Source organism: Momordica charantia (assembly GCF_013281855.1).
Source record: "Momordica charantia cultivar OHB3-1 chromosome 10 unlocalized genomic scaffold, Mcharantia_2.0 BLBB01000010.1, whole genome shotgun sequence".
In the NCBI taxonomy this organism is placed as follows: Eukaryota; Viridiplantae; Streptophyta; class Magnoliopsida; order Cucurbitales; family Cucurbitaceae; genus Momordica; species Momordica charantia.
In genome coordinates, this window is record NW_028275158.1 from 17,015,585 (window position 1) to 17,032,638 (window position 17,054).

General features: G+C 33.6%; 1 protein-coding gene across 1 annotated transcript; it reads left to right on the forward strand.

Annotated features, from left to right (window-relative positions):
* Positions 1-11,966: 11,966 nt before the first annotated feature.
* Positions 11,967-15,827, forward strand: LOC148208695 (uncharacterized). Its single transcript, XM_088119265.1, has 2 exons — positions 11,967-12,073; positions 15,002-15,827. The coding sequence occupies exons 1-2, from the start codon at positions 11,998-12,000 to the stop codon at positions 15,667-15,669; spliced, it is 744 nt and encodes a 247-aa protein (XP_087975391.1). The 5' UTR covers positions 11,967-11,997; the 3' UTR covers positions 15,670-15,827.
* Positions 15,828-17,054: the final 1,227 nt, after the last annotated feature.

Consider the following 17,054-nt stretch of genomic DNA (forward strand, 5'->3'; position numbering starts at 1 on the left):
GGAAGGGACAAGATGTTGGCAGATGCACCTCCATCTACCAGTACTCTTCGGACCAAGACGTGATCGATGAGAGGGGCGATCACAAATGCGTCATTATGGGACAAATGGACCCCCTCTAGGTCGGCGTCGTCGAAGGTAATGGAGGAGGTCGGTATCTGCTCCCTAATGATGCATACCTCGCGCCTGGCTTCGCGAGCTAGCTCTTTTCTTTTATTTTCAGACTGGCCCCCACTTGGGCCTCCAAAAATGGTGTTGATGACTGCAGGTCGATCATCTCGACGAGGCGGCATCCTTGAACGCTTCCTCTCTTCTTTCTTTTCCACCAAGTTGGACCTCGGTTTGCCAACGAACTTTTTGAAGTAGCCATCTTGAATGAAGTCTTCAATCTGGCGCTTAAGTTCCCAGCAATTTGACGTATTATGGCTATGATCGCGATGAAAACGACAATATTTATCTTTGTTGCGCTTTTCTGGGTCTCCTCAGAGCTTCTCAGGTCGCTTGAGGAGCTTTTCCATCCCAGTGTCCTTAATGTTTGTAAGTATTTCAAAGATTGGGATGGTGGTCGGAGTACAACGCTCATAAGGTCGGCTCCAGCTGGGACCGTTATCCGACCTTCGATACTCAGCTCGGCCACTGGAGGAAGATGACCCCCTGTCCTTAGACTTGGACTCAGCCTTCCTCTTCTCTTGGCTGGGCTTTTTCTGGTCAATCTGCTTTTCAAGTCGGCCAGTTTTGGTTCGGAGAAGTTCCTGCCCGTCAATGACTTTTTTCGCTTTTTGCAGGACTTCGACGAAAGTGGCTGAAGCTTCTTCTCCAAGCTTCACAGTTAAGGTCTCATCGGCCAGGCTAGTGAGGAAGTACCACATGGCCGAGTCATCAGAGCAGTGCGCGACCTTCAACTGCTCCTCTTGGAACCTTGTGACATATTCTCTCAGCGTCTCACCTTCCTTCTGCCTGATGGTGGCGAGGTGAGTCACTGTTTTTCTATCATAGTGGCGTGAAGAGAATTGACTGATAAACTCTTTCTTCAGTTGTGAGTAGGTCGAGATCGACCTGGCCGGCAGTCTTTGATACCACAGGCGCGCGCTGCCAGTGAGCGCGATCTAGAAGGCACGGCACTTGATTGCATTTGTTGCCGCCTGGAAATCCATGAGGCCTTCGAAGACCTCGACATAGTTTTTTGGGTCCTTAGACCCATCGTAAGGCTTCATGGTGGGAGTCTTAAACTTTGGAGGGATTGGAGCCTCCAAGATGTTCGAGGTGAACGGCGATTCTCCCTGTTGGGTGTGTTGCCCTAAACTCGTAGTTTGTATTTTGTAAAAACAAATGTCTATTTAATAAAGTTTTATTCAATAAATTTGTTGTTGAATCATAGCTTTGCATTGTCCAAAATCCAATAAACTAAACATCCAAGGTTATTTGTGATGTAATCGGGACAGTATATATACGGAGTATATAGTTGATATACGGGGTATATATTTGATATACCCTTGATATATGAATGGATAATGTCCCGTGAATAACCTAAAGGGTCTATAGTATATGGATAAGGCTGGGTACCTTATCCTGGCAACACTATGGATACGGCCCATTCTGTAAAGGTTACAGACGACTCGATCCAGGTCGTTCGTGTGGAGACATGCGAGTGGGGGTATCCTATACAATGAGTTTGTATAAGACCGGACCTCGAAATAGGCAATCTTTAGATGTAACACCGTTAACTAATAAATTGCTATTTCTTAGGATGACCAGGCAACTCATTCTCAATCCTGAGTGAGTTATGGACTCCTACCCGTGAGGGCTCGTCCTTTGATCTGTATGGGTGAGAGTGGCCCGAGTCGCCGACTCAACATTCCTACCATTTTGGAGACGAGACCGAGTGGGGAGCTGGGAACATAACTTCACAAGATGGAATTCACTCATCCCCGACTTTAGGGGGAGTAGATGAGTGTTCCCTTAAATACTGACTCCGAGACTTGAACAAGGGGCCCCACCCTCTCATTGGCCGAGAGGGACTTCCGATTATTGGTTGGATCATAACCAGGTTGTTCATTAGAGGAGCAGTGGTGTTTAAGGGGTAAAATGTAACTCAAGGGTAAAACGGTAATTTGACCCAACTTGAGTTACGAACACTCGTGAAGGATTGACTCGTCATTTATGGTTGTATATCCGTGGACACGAAAATGTTCTACAGTGAGAAGAGTGCAACTGCGGGTTTTTAGTGGAATGACCTGTAGTTAACGAATCTTGATTAACTCGGTCAATGAGTTTGACCGATTAATCTCGCATCGTTGGAGCTTCTGATCTGTAGGTCCATTAAGTCCTCTTGCTAGCTCATAACGGGTACAACGAGGATCAAGGTTTTGGAAGAATTTGAAATGTTCAAATTACTTAAGGGATTATATGTATATTGATACATTATAATATATACTTAATTAGAAATTAAAACTATATATTATGAGAGAAATTATTTGAATGAGATTCAAATAAAATTAATATGAATAAGATTCATGTTAAAACTATAGGTTAAAAATAATGTGCATAAGATGTACATTAGAACTATAGGTTATACGAGAGAAATATTATAGAATATGATTCTATTTTTATGATAAATAATTAAGTGTTAATTATTTATTTGATTTATATATATATATATTAATTATTAATTATTAATTGGATTAATAATTAATAATTATTTATTAATTAATATGATTAATTAATAAATTAATTTTATATATTAATTATTTATATATATATATATATATATATATATATATATTATTAACATTAATAACATTAAACTCCCCTGCAATGAGTGGAAGGTTAGTGTAACGTGGGGGTTACTGTTTTGTTTTCTTGGCAGTTCTGCGAAAATACAGAATACAGAACATAGCAAGAACTCTTCCAGTTTTCTCTCGATCAAGCTCTCCTTTAACTCTCCCTGACATTCCAAACAAGTTGCTCCCACCAGCACGATCCCGAGACCCAAGAGGATAGCAAGGAAGACATAGTGGTGGTGTTCGAGGGAAACTCGTTGAAGAAACGTTCTTCAAAGGTAGAATTTCCCCTGTATTTTTCTTCTGTAAAATTTGATTTTGTATCCCGAAAATCAGCAACGAAAATCTGTTTCCCCTCCGGGATTCACATCCCTTCACTCCCAGGTCGCCATCATCGAACGTGCTTTCTTTCTTCTTGCACCTAGCCTTCAAAGCTTCAACCTGAGCATCGAACTTGCTCTTAAGCTGGTCGAACTCCTCCCTTGTGATCACTCCCTCGGGAGTTATCGGGTTGTAAGAAGATTCGACCTGTTGGTTGGAGTTCTTGTGCGAGCAAGATGGAGACCTTCCTTTTCGGAGGGATGAACTTCTCTTTCTGTTGAGATGATCGCGGAGATCACCTCTCTGATGAGTGTACTCCTCATCTTCATCTCCTCCAGGGTGCTCCTCATCGACTGGGTTGAGGTGAAGACCTTTTGCTCGCGCACCTCGTCGCACGCCGCCCGGTCTTCAGATCGAGACCCAGCACCTGCAGCTTGCACCATTTCGTTGTACATCTCTTCCATAGTGCGCATTCTGGTGCACATTGACTCCATTTCTTTCTGGAGTGCATCAAAATTCTCTCTAGTAGGAGCTGGGGCTGCTCCTCGAGTGGTTCTCCTCGAGGCACCACCTCGGCCGCGATTGGCCTTAGACGGTTTTGGATGTGCCGGTGGAAAAACGGGCGTGGTGATGCGTGCCGACCTATGGAGCGGCTCAGTCCCATGGCTTTCATGAACCTGGCCCTCTGCCACTTCTGCCCCGACCTCCCTCTAGTGACCATCGTTGGCAGCCAGAGCTCTTCGGTCGGCTGTGTTGGTTGAGTTTGCTGGTTGAACCATCCTTGTTCACGCTTTTTAGATCGGGATGACTTAGATTGTCCCTTCCCACAGACGGCGCCAAATGTTTACGCAAAAAATTGCACAACGCGGATTTTACGAACTTAACTCGAACCCGGTCCCCGGCTCGACCTGAACCCACGAGTGAACCTGCATAAGAGGGCAAACTCTCTGACGCTCAAGTCAGTGTAGGTCGAACTCATTATTAAGTTCGAGGTGAAATTCGATACCTGAGAATGAAATGAGGTCCTCTAGTTATAGGTGGTGGATCCGACAATACTCACGACCAGCGGTTATCTGTCTTTTTCATATTGAACCTGTCGGGATTCCCAGCAGATCGAACCCCAAGCAGGTCGAACCTCGGCTTCTACACTTAGCCTTTTTTATGGGCGGACCCAATCTCCTCGACAGGTTCGAGGTGGACCTGGGATGCTTCCCTTAATTCTTGAACACCAATGAGCATCCTCCACATGTCTAGGGTATTTTTATCCCCAAACAAGGTGTGTGGCCCATGTTCCTAATGTTGATTTGGCCGAATGTTTGGCGGTGCAAGAAGGTGTTCGGTTAGCGTTTGATGATGCTGGTTTCACCTCATTCCAACTCGAGACAGATTCGAGTCGGGTTTTCAACCTATTGTGTAGAGATTGTGAGGATGAATAAGAGTTTGGTGTTATAGCCTCAAGTATCAAGTGTTATGTTACGTCTCTGCAAGGCAGCATCGGGTTTAGTTTTGTCAATCGTGAAGGGAATGTCGCTGCCCATACCTTGGCTTAGATGACTATGGTTGCTGAGGTCTTCAAAGTCTGGTTTGAGGAGTGACTGTCGGATATTGTCATCGTTGAAAGAAATAGTGAAAAGAGTTAAAATGAGAGCAAAAATGGTACATAAAGTTTTTCCTAATAGTAGCTTTTATATATACTATATATTATTTATTTACTTATTGAAACTCATTTTTTATATTTAAATTTCATGCTTAATTTCATAGATTAGTTACTATTTTGAAATTTGAATTTATCGATATATGTTTCAAATATATCCATACCCGTAGATATATTACAATTTGAATGTTGGTTTGCTTTTAACTTTTAATTTTCAATTTCGAAAAAGAATAACAAACAAATTTATATTTAAGTTTGTTATTCTTCTTGGGAATTCAAAATTTTTTCTTTTTCTATTCCGAAAAAAATTATACCATTCCGAAAAAATAAAAAAAAATAGTTCATAATTAATTCTACTGAAATTCGGTGTCTAAGATAAAAATTCAAAAAAAGAAAAATTCAACTACAATACTTTTTAAAATAGAAAATAAGTTAGTGTGTGACAAATTGTATAAACAAAAACTATAAATAATTAGGATTCGTTTGGTAATGTTCCGATTCTTGTTTTTTGTTTCTAATTTTATTAAAAAATCTAAGCATTTGATAACTAGTTATGTTTTCCTTCTCAAAATTGTATAGAAAATTTTTAAACAGTTTATTGGTTTTGTTTTTTTTTTTTTGTTCTCATTCCCAATTTTTTCCAACATAAATAAAGATTTGCTTCATAGAAACTAATCCGTATACTCAACCGTTTTTTCAATATCTTTACGTTTCACTTTCTTTCATGCATTAAAAAATCTAATATTACCAAACGGGCTCTTAATTTTTGAAGTTTTAGTAGAATTTTCCTTATGTATTTTCTTAAATTTCATATATGAAATTCTTCATCAATTTCATAAAGTTGTTATTATCATTATTATTATTGTTATTATTATTATTAAAAAAAATCAAATTTGAAAATGAGTGGTGTTCTTTTGTAAATTTTTTCTTTCATAAAATTATTTAATTAAAATGAATTTCAACAATCCAAGATAATTTTCATAAAGGAATAAAAAATAATAATTTCGATAATCCGTGACCAATAAAAAAATATATATCAAAGTTGAGTAGTGTTCTGGTTTTTTTTTTTTATTAATTTCCTAACATACATGAATTTTCTCACAAAGATCCAACGATGGATATTAGAAATAATATTTGATTTTTGAAAATTCTTGGAGGGTATTTATTTTGGAAATACAAAATAAATTTTAATACTTTGTATTGATGTCCCTATAATTATTAATTCATGTTTTATGGATGTTACACGGTGTTACACTCATCCTACATTGAATTCAAATATGATTTGATAGATCAATTTCTTTTATTAATTGTAGACACCGTATTCGGTCCGGTTTAATTTTAATTTTATTATTATTATTTAATTTTAATTTTATTAAATTTTATTTTAATTTTTTTGGTTAAAAATCACATCATTTACTTTATTATTAGTTTTAAGGTAAAATTTTATTAAATTAAAAAAAAAGTTAGATTTATTTGAGGGTTTTTATTTTATTAATTAAATTAAGAAATGATTTTATTTTGATTTTTTTCCCCTCTTTTCCCTCGTTAAAACCCACTAACTTGAATTTTCTTCATTCTTTTCCTCCCTCTTTCCCTTTTTTTTTCTCTTTTAAGGTAGAAGTGCGAAAGCTTAGACTATTTTCATCGTTCCCTCACTCCCTTTCTTCTTCATCTCATTCTCTCTACAAATCAACCACCATCACCACCCATTTGTCTTCCTCCTATTCACTCTCAATCTCCCTCCATCCCGATGATTAAATCCACGTTTTTCCTTGCATTGGTAAGTAAGGTGAATTAAGTGGTGTTTGTGTGTTTTTATAATTAATTGTGATTTTTATTGTTTTTGGAACTTCTTTTTTTTTCCATTATTTGGGGTTACTTTTCACTGTTTTCATGCCTGATAGTTGGGGTTTTGGGATGTTTCATGTTGTTTTTTTTTTTTTTTTGCTGATTTTTGAAGGGTTTATGGACTGTATTTTGTTAAAAATATTTCAGATTTTGAAGGTGATTTAGGGGCTGTAAGTTTTGGAAATTAGTAAATCTTAGGAGGTTGATTTATGTGTTGTTATTTTTTATTCTTGAAGAGTTTAAAGGCTTTTTTCTATTGAGAAATTGCAGAATCTTACTGTAGATTTTGGGGCTATTTTTTTTATTGGAAATTGACATATTTTTTTGGTTGATTTTGTTTGATTAAAAATTAGTAGATTTTTTTAACTTTATTTTATTGTTTATTTTTTGGTTTTCCAGTTTTATAATCAAAATAAAATATTATTTTTTTAATTGCAAATTAAAGTTTTAAAAGGAAAATGACCCTTTTAAATTAAGATTTTAAATAAGTTTTGGAAATCTTCTAAAATAAAATTTATTTAAAAATAAAATACTGAAAGTTTTTTTTAATGAAGTAAATAAGAAGTTTAATTTTAAAATAAAAGCATTTGTTTGTTTTTAAATAAATTTGTCCTAAGATTTAGTAAATAAAAATTAAAATCATATTTAAAAGCTTCAAAGGAGAGTTTTAAATAATTAAAAATTTTGTTCGATAAAATTTCCCAAATATATATATATATATATATATATATAGAAAATAAATGAAAAACATATCTGTTTGAGAAAAGGAAAGAAGTTTGTATATTGGGTAGTTGCATAATGGCAGGAGGCATTATCTAAGTTATCAAGTCCTTATTGCTTTGAATTTTCAATTTTAAAACTTAAATTCCTTCTCCCTCTCGAATCTAGTTTCTCCTAATTTTTCCGACTAGTTGTGGTCTCTTTGACATACCTTCCAACGATGAAAAATTGATATGCAACCATTAATTTCTTTTTTAAGTTTAACAATTTAATTTTATAATCAAAAGTTTAGGACGGCAATTTTCTCACTTATACAAATTTAAGGATTTAATTTTTAAATTTAAAAGTTCATGAGTCTAATTTTATCATTTAAAAAAGTTTAAGTGTTTATTTTTTACATGGAAAGTTTAGTAGTATAATTGTAACATCTACCATACTTCATGAGTGGTTTCTGCAATTTGCCTTTAATTTTTCTAATTGCTTTGGTGTCACTCTTGTTGATTTATATTTTATTATTAAAATGTGAATTAATAATTTGGGACATTTAAAATAAAACACAAAAAAAATTTTCCTTTTGGACCAATAAATATAACAGGATAATTTATCATAAAATTTGGTAATAGTTTCGAACTGGTGTTGTTGGGTGCTAACTATTTTAAATATGTGACCAATCACATCTCGTTGATGATTGGTGGCAACTTCAACCCCTTATCTCTCGAAGGGATGATGTCGGCCGCTCCGCGTCGCAATGACGTTGCGACACCAATTTTCATTTTAAGAAATCCTTAAAATAGGATTTTATATTTTTCTAGAATTAAAATGTTTCTACATTATTTTATTTTTCAAAGATAAATTACACTTTTGGTCGTACTCAAGATTTACACTTAGCTCGATTTGATCGTTGAGGTTTCAAAATTGATATTTTGGTCTTGAATTTTGAACTTTTAGTTTAATTTTTATTTGGTCTCTTAAATTTAAAAGCCGACACACTTTTGGTCCTTAGCGATTTGGTTTTGTTTCTATTTGATTTTCTATGGTTTCAAATCCAACATCTTTTGGTCGATAACATTTGATTTTTGTCTCAATTTAATCCTTGAGTTGAGATGAGTTAACCATTAATGCAAAGATCATGACGTGATGCTTAACATGCAAAGGAAATTTTAAAGCAAATAAGAGATCGATCTTCCTTGATAGCTGGACCATGACTTTCTTTTTGGATATCTTTAATTGGGATGAGAACAATGACGAATTCAATGATAGTTGACATAGGTGAGTCACACTTCAAGATGGTGACTATTTTATTGAAGACAACCAATGATCCACTCGACTCATGAACCAAATAAAAATCAAATTCAAATCTTAATTATGATCAAAAGTGTTCTTTTTAACTACAAAAGTGTCATTTTTTTTACTTTAAAGATAAAATAGAAACTAAATTCAAATTTTATGGACTAGAGAAAAATCAAATCCAAATCCCAAGGAACAAAAATATAATGTTGCGGTATTTTAATTCTGAAATTAAAATTTCATCTAACACAAGAAACATTATTATCTATAGAAAAAGAAAACTCTAGGGGAGAAAATGTCTTCCCATTTTACCCTTTCTTTTGCAATTCATATTTCTTTTTTGCTTTTTATCTTTTTTCTATTTTGGTATACAAAAATATGCGCGAATAAATTGCGTTTATTAATGATATAAAAAAAAAGCGTTTCTTAATAATTTTCTTTTAAAGAATATGATATCATTATTTACATAAACTCTTGAAAAATTTAAAGTCTTTTATTTTTTTAATATTAAAAAATGGCTCGAGGAGGAAAAAAAATTGTGATTTTCTCTTTTGCCCCTTCACATTTATGTTTGATTTAATCATTTTTAGACAATATATGTTAAGGATCTGTATGGTATCAGGGCAAAAAGAAAAAAAAACTCAACAGAGCATTCGATCCTAAAAATGGGATCCGACTAAGATTGATGAGCTAAAAGAACCACGACCTTGAAGAGACATGCTAAAGATCCACACATTGAAAAAAAATGGATCTTATAAAAGTTTATAATATACCTTCACTATCAAACATCGTTAATATTAACAAATATTCAAGAATTTTTTTCAAATATTAAAAAACATGTGTAAGTCACGTGAGCTTTAACTTCTATATATAGAGTGTAGAGTATGATATGAGAAAATAAAATAAAAAAATACAAACAAACAAAAAAAGAAAAAGATAAAAAAAAAAAAAAGAGTAAGGCATGGAAGTTGTGAAGAAGGGCTAAATTTGGGAAGTTGGCCAAGACCATAATTATTAGGTGCAATCAAGTGGTTCAGATATTTGTTAATAAATTATTAACTCTCTTTCCTTTTATGACAACTCAAGAACAGGGACTTCAATTTGGCTCTATAACATTGTGTCCCATTTTTTTAATATTCACATTGATTGGTATATCAAATTTCAGGTTTTTTAATCCATTGATAAATGTCAAGACCTAATTAGCTTTAATTTGATAATATTATTCCCAACGTCAGCTTAGCTCAAGGATAATTGGTATATATCTCTCTAACCAAGTGATCATAAGTTCGAATCTTCCGTTCCTACTTATTGTACTAAACAAAAATTGGTAATATTATTGAAGATATAAGTCATCCTCACGATGATAATATATACATATATACATATATATACATACATATATATATATTCATTAATTCCAAAATTAGCTACGAATTAAGAAAAGATAAAAAATAGAATTTTAAAAAATTTGCAAGGTTTTTTTAAAATTTTGGGATTAGCAAAATGACATGTGTGTATGTATGTATATACATATATATAATTTATATAATTCTTTTGTTTTTCTAAATTTAGCTGAGAATTAAGAAAGAGATACAAATAGAATTTTAAAAAATTTCCAAGTTTTTTTTTAAATTTTGGAATTAGCAAAATACATTTAATTCAGCCAAAGGTGGCCATCTGATAAAAAGTTAAATTATAAATTTAGTCCTCAGATTTATTATGTTTAATACGCTTTTGAATTTTAATAAGTTTATAATTGGTCTTTTATAACTTTTAACTATTATGTTTAACAGATCCTTTACTTACAAAGAAAAAAAAATGTCTAGTATATCTCTAGTGGCTGATTGATAACCTATTTATGTTTTTAGTTTTTGATTTTTCTATTTTTGAATTTTAGTTTTCCATGTTTTTAAAACAAAAACCATACACGTTTGATAACAGTTTTTTGTTTTTTTGTTTTTGAAAAATAGAAAACGAAACATGTTTGATAATCCACATATATATAATATCAAACCGTATTGGTTTTTAGTTTTTTTAAGAAAGTTAGAGATTTGAAGAGATATCCTAGAGAGAAAAATATATATAAAATAGAGATGACAACAAAAGTGGGGCGAGAGTTGGGATGTCCTCCGCATCTTCGTCATCGTGGAACTTTCTAGTTCTCGCCTCTACCTCATTCTCAGATTAAGACGAGAACAAAATGTTAGAACAAACAAAAGAAATCAAAATATATAGAAATCAAAATTCTGGAGATGATACAAATAATTTAGAGGTGAAAAATTTAGAGCGGGTGACAAACTTTTTAGATAGAAATTTCGAGAAGGAAAAAATTTAGAGTGAGAAAGAAATTCATCAGAAGAAAAATATGTGATAGAAAAAGTTGAGCATTATAACTGAAAAGAAAAAAAAATAGATTTTGACCAACAAAACCTGTTTTTAAAAACATTTTTTTTAAATTTACATAAGATTTTAAAAATGTTTTAAAAATATAGAAAACAAAAAATTGAAATTATGTCATTAAACAACTTATCAAAAACCAAAAACCAAATAACTAGGGCTCAAAATGTTGAATTTTGTGTGAACTATTTTAGATATCTTTTTTAGAAACCACAATTAAGAAGCCCGTGAGTTTAAGAAAAAGTCAAATTTTAATATTTTACGATTTTTCTACCTAAGATCTGAAACAGTAGTCTATATTCTACTTAGGATTTAATATTTTACGAGTTTTCTTAACAACGATTCTGTTAGCTTGGACAAATATCGTGAATTCAAAATTCCACCGTCATATAAAAAAAATTGGAAAATTATATATGTATATATTGTTTAAAGAAAAAAAAAAAAAAAGGGGAAGAGAGATAGTAAAATGTGATTGGCTGGAGGTTTAGAGATAAGTATAGAGGGAGGCACAGCGAATCAAAGCCTCCCATTGTGCTGTGCATGCAAAAATTTAATTTGAAAACAAAACAAAACACCCAATTGGATTGGTGTCGTGATTACCAATGCCATGCCCTTCTCTCTCTTTTTCCCTCGTAAATACACCACTAATTCATTAGCCCTTAATTCAACCTAAGCCACCCCACCGGCAACCGCCTACTGCCGGTCCATTCAACCGGAAACCCAAAACAATTTTTTTTTTATTACTACCCTAATCCAATTTAGTTCAAAATCTGTGCCTTCTCTGACCACTAATTTCAAAATTAAATTAGTGTAATAGAATCGTTAGTCACATTGTTACACCAAGGATAAACGAAACTTGACTGAGACTCCCTCTATAAATAAGAATGGAAAGTAATTCCCAAGCAAGAGACAGGCTCAGGCTAGCTAGCTAGGTCTCTCTATTCAGTTAGAGAGAGAAAGAAAAAGAAACAAGGGGAAGAGAGAGAGAGAGGCATGGAATATGGAGGAGGAGGAGGAGATGGGTTCCATAGCTACAGAAGGCAGCAGCCAAACACAAAACCAAGCTCTGGTAAACCATCTTTTTATGATTTTTGCATGCATCGCATTTTTCTTTACTCTTTTGTTTTCTTGCATGTTCTTTCAGATCTTTACATCAATACCACTCTCCATTTTTACCCTTCTCGATCTTTCTCCAGCTTTCAGAATGATCTGAAACTGTTCTACAAAGCCATATGTAAAGTAAAATATTTCTGCTTAGCTTTAATTTTAATTTTCTTCCTTCTGCTTCTGCTTCTGCATGTATATATGAGGGGGTTTCAGTTTTGAGGGCCTTTTTCTTTTTATTTTAATTTCTGAGAATTAATGGAGTTTCAGTTTGGTGGGGTTGGGGAAAAAATTAGCTACAGAGGGGAAGATGAAGCGTTTTACTCCTGGGGTGGGGCCCACCAGAAGAGGGACAAAATTTTACATTCCATTTGGAAATTTTGGGGAGTGAGTGATCAAAAGTTTTAAGATCTAAACAGAAAACAAGTGTTTTTTTTTTTGGGTTACATTACAAATTTGTTATTATTATGATTTATGGTTTTAAAAGTTGCTCTTAATTAGTCATTGTGTTTTGAAATACTTAGTTTCAATTTGGTCATTTTGATTTAGAGCCAAATTTTACGAATACTTTTCCTACGTTTTCTATTGATTAATTGTATTAGTTGCTTTGGTGGAGTTGGGGAAGAGAGGGGGGAAGATGAAAGGGTTACTGCGTTTTATTACATTCTAATAAATCAACTTTTCGATTTTAAAAATTAAAAAGTTGTTTTCGAGGTTAAATTACAGATTTATTCGAAATGATTTAGACATGGTTTCAATTTCATCTTCTATGATTCTAAAAGTTCATCTCTAGGCTCTATAGTTTGAGATAATTAGTTTCAATTTTGTCCTTTTAATTTAGTTAAATTCCACTGATTTCACAAATCATTTCTAGGTTATAATTAATGGTATTAGTTTACTGGCAAATAGATAAAATAAAATAGGTGGATCTTTCTGATCTATAAAAACGGGAGTGATTTATGAAATTTAACAAATCAAAGAAATTAAATTGAAACTTTCAAGATATTAGGGACTAAATTGAAATAAATTCTAAAACACAAGGATGAAATTGAAACTTTTAAAATTATAGGTTGTAAAATGTAATTACAAAATTTATAATTAATTTAATTACTTTGTTTCTTCACTGTATCTATGGCACGTGGTTTGTGGGAATGGTGGGTGGTGGTTTTTGGTGGTGCGTCCGTTTAAATATTTTGGTTTCTTCTGTTGTAAGGGTGATGGTGACGTGGCAGTCTTGCTGACGTGGCTAATCCAACAGTCAAAAAAATATGTCGCTTCTTTTTCTCTTTCTGCCTACACAAACACTCCAAAACCTCTTGCCCTAATTCTGCATTTTCATTCTCCACAACGGAACGGGACTAACTGCCCGTTGCCCCCACGCGCTTTATCGGCACGTGCGCGCGTGGCTCCTGTCACCATCATCCCGCCCACCAACTAGCCACTTTTCATACTCGCTGTCTGTTTTTCTCTTCCACAAGCTATTTTTATTTTATTTTATTTTTCAAAAATAATTTCCTAGTTTTTTTACTGTATAATATTTCAATTTTTTATAAAATAAAGGAAAAGGAAATATTTGACCGGTTTGTGTTAATTTTTACTCCAAATTTTCAACTTATTCAAGTTGGATTTTAGAGTTGAATAAATGTTTGCAAATTTTGTAGCAATATTTACTTTTCTGATGAACTTTTATTTTAAAATCATTAAAAGCAATAGATGAATAATAAAATATAGGGAATTGATCACATTCGAGAAAAAATCACTATATGGTTGAATTTTTTATTGAACTTTGTGAGCTGGAGCTTAATTTTGTGTCATACTTAGATTTATGTTGAACCCAATGTGTATCTTTTTTTATTTTTGAGATTTTTTGTTTCTTTTTAAAATGTTAAAATACTATTTTTAGCCTTATACTTTAAATTTGGTTCATTTTGATCCATATATTAATGTTCATTTTGGTCTCTCTACTTTCAACTTTAGATCATTTTATTCATTGTATTTGCAAAATGTTTGTTTTGGTCCTATATTTTTTAAAAGTAACTATTTTTTCCCCTTTAATTTTATTTTTAATCCTATTTTTCTACCACAATTTCAACACGACACTGCAATTAATATATTTATATTTATTGAAATGTAACCATGATTTTATATTAAAGGGTTTAACGTTATATGCAAAATTTGTTTTATTGCAAATAGAGACCAAAATTGTAACTTTTTAAAAGTACATGATCAAAACGAACATTTTTGAAATAAAAGACTAAAATTAGTGAACATAAGTTGATATAAGAACAAAATGAATAAAGTATGACTGCAATGAACTAAAACTCAAAGTACATGGATCAAAATGATATTTTAACCTTAAAATTAGTAAGTGAAAATTTAGCAAAATTGAAAAAAAGAATAAGAAATATACCACACTAGCTTGTTTGATGAAATTAAAAATTTAGGGTGAAAAGTCATACATCACTTCCAAATTTATGAGTATGACATTTATTTTTTCTCAAAAATAAATTATTTAACAAATAAGAAAGTATTTTCTTTATTTACTTGATGTGATTGTATCTCTGGGTGGGCAAATGTTTAAAATTATATATGGTATAGGTTATGTATATCATGTTTTTAAACAGATCTAGCTTTTTAGCAAATAACTTATGAATCATTAGGTAAGGATTGAAATAACTATTTTATTCAAGTTGAACTAATTGGTGGATTATACACATTTTAAAAATTTATGTTTGCAAAATCTACAAAACGTATCGTTCTCTTAATCTGAGATCTTGGACTGTTTTTTTTTTCTTTTTTTGAAGTTGAATATGTAGACATGAAGATGGACATCAATTAATTATATTGTTTGATGAATGTGATGAATGTATATATTATATATATTTGATTTCAGCTTTGAACATGTTGCTGACCACAAACAAGCCATCCGCCAACAACCACCACCACCACTTAAACGGCCAAAACGCCACCACCACCACCAACTCCTCCGCTGCTGCCGCCCCGACCCTGGCCCCGGCCGCTGCTGCCAACAACAACGAGCAGCAGTGCGTCGTGCGGGAGCAAGACCAATACATGCCGATCGCCAACGTGATACGCATCATGCGGCGGATCTTACCCTCCCATGCAAAGATATCCGACGATGCCAAGGAGACCATCCAAGAGTGTGTGTCGGAGTACATTAGCTTCATCACCGGCGAGGCCAACGAGCGGTGCCAGCGAGAGCAGCGCAAGACGGTGACGGCGGAGGACGTCCTTTGGGCCATGGGGAAGCTTGGCTTCGACGACTACATCGAGCCACTCACCGTGTTCCTCAACCGCTACCGGGAGTCAGAGAGCGATCGAATCCGAACGGAGCCAATCTTGAGGCGCAGTATGGATTATGGGCCGCAAGTGGGGATGCTACCGCCGTACGGGCAGGCGTTTCAAATAGGGCACGTGCCAGCGGGGATGTTCGATGCAATGGGCGGGTACTATAGTGGTGGCGGTGGCGGTAGTGGTGGTGGAGGCGGAAGTGGAGGCGGGAGCGGCGGGTCGAGCTCTGGGAACGGTAGCCAGCTTTGATATGAGTTGGAAGTAGGGTTACTAATTTGAAAGCAAAGCTATATATAATGAATAAATATCAAAAGCAACAAGTGATTATAACCCATTTGTTCTAGTTTGATGACGGTGGTGGTGGTGGCTGCTTATGGTTTGTGGCTGAGGATCTTTGTCTTTGCTAACTTTTCTCACTTTTCAAATTTTGTTATTCCAAAAAACTCTCTTGCATGATTTCAGAACATGTACTTGCTCTTTTTAACCCAGAAATAACCAGATTTGATTTTTGATCTGTAATGAAAATAAAGAAACGCACATATAAATGGTGGATTCGAGTACTCGATAGGTCCCGACGATTACCCAAGGCCAATGTTTTAAAAGAATTTTGAGGCTTGTGTGAGTATTGAAGTTTGATATGTTTTAAAGGACTTTTGTGGCCCATGTCAGTATTGAAGTTTGAAGCTTGTCTCTTGAGATGAGGATGTGTTTGGAGATGTTGATGTTTATACGAAGATTTTGTTTCTTGTTTTTTCACTTCTAGTTTTATAACAAATCTAAACATTCGACAACTATTTATGGTCTTGTTTCTCATTTTTAGAAATATTTTCAAAATTGTATATAAATTTTAGAAATGACAAAAGTAAGGGTTCGTTTGGTAACGTTCTCGTTTCTTGTTTCTGTTTCTTTATTTTTAATGAAGATAAATGTATTGCATGGTTCCAACCTCTAAGAATTGAGGTACGATAAAGCAAATTTTTTTTTATTTATGTTTTAGAACAAATTGAAAATAGGAACAAGAAAGGATAAAGTAGTTTTGGTTGTTTACAAAATTTCTATACAATTGTGAGAATGTTCCCAAAAAATAAGAAACAAGAAACAAAGTTAGTTGAAAAATACTTAGATTTCTTAAGAAAATTAGAAACGAGAAACAAGAAACGAGAATGTTACCAAACGAGCCCTAAGTTTTTCCTGTTTCTGGTTCTCATTTCCAAATTATTTGTTCCCACGTAAATAAAAATCTTGTTTTATCATTGTTGTGCAAAATACACCAATAACCATTATTTCTTATAATTGACAATATTAATCAATCATCCAAATAATCTACCAAGCAATATTAAGAAGACGACTACACAATTTATAATGGTTCCACCAGTGTGGTCTATATCCACTATGCAAGGTGAGGGCAAACTTATATTAGCTTCAATATCCTCAACAATATAAACGGAAGGAGGGAGAATAATCAAACTCAAATTCTCAGGCAGAAAAATAACCCAACGAAGAAGATGAAGATAACGGTACGAAAAATACAAGGAGAAAGAAACCAACTTTTAAACTCCTTGTTCCGAACGCTTCAAAGAGAAGCTTGCAAAATCCCAAAATTATTCCTCTCACCTTCGACTGCTGTCCCCAAA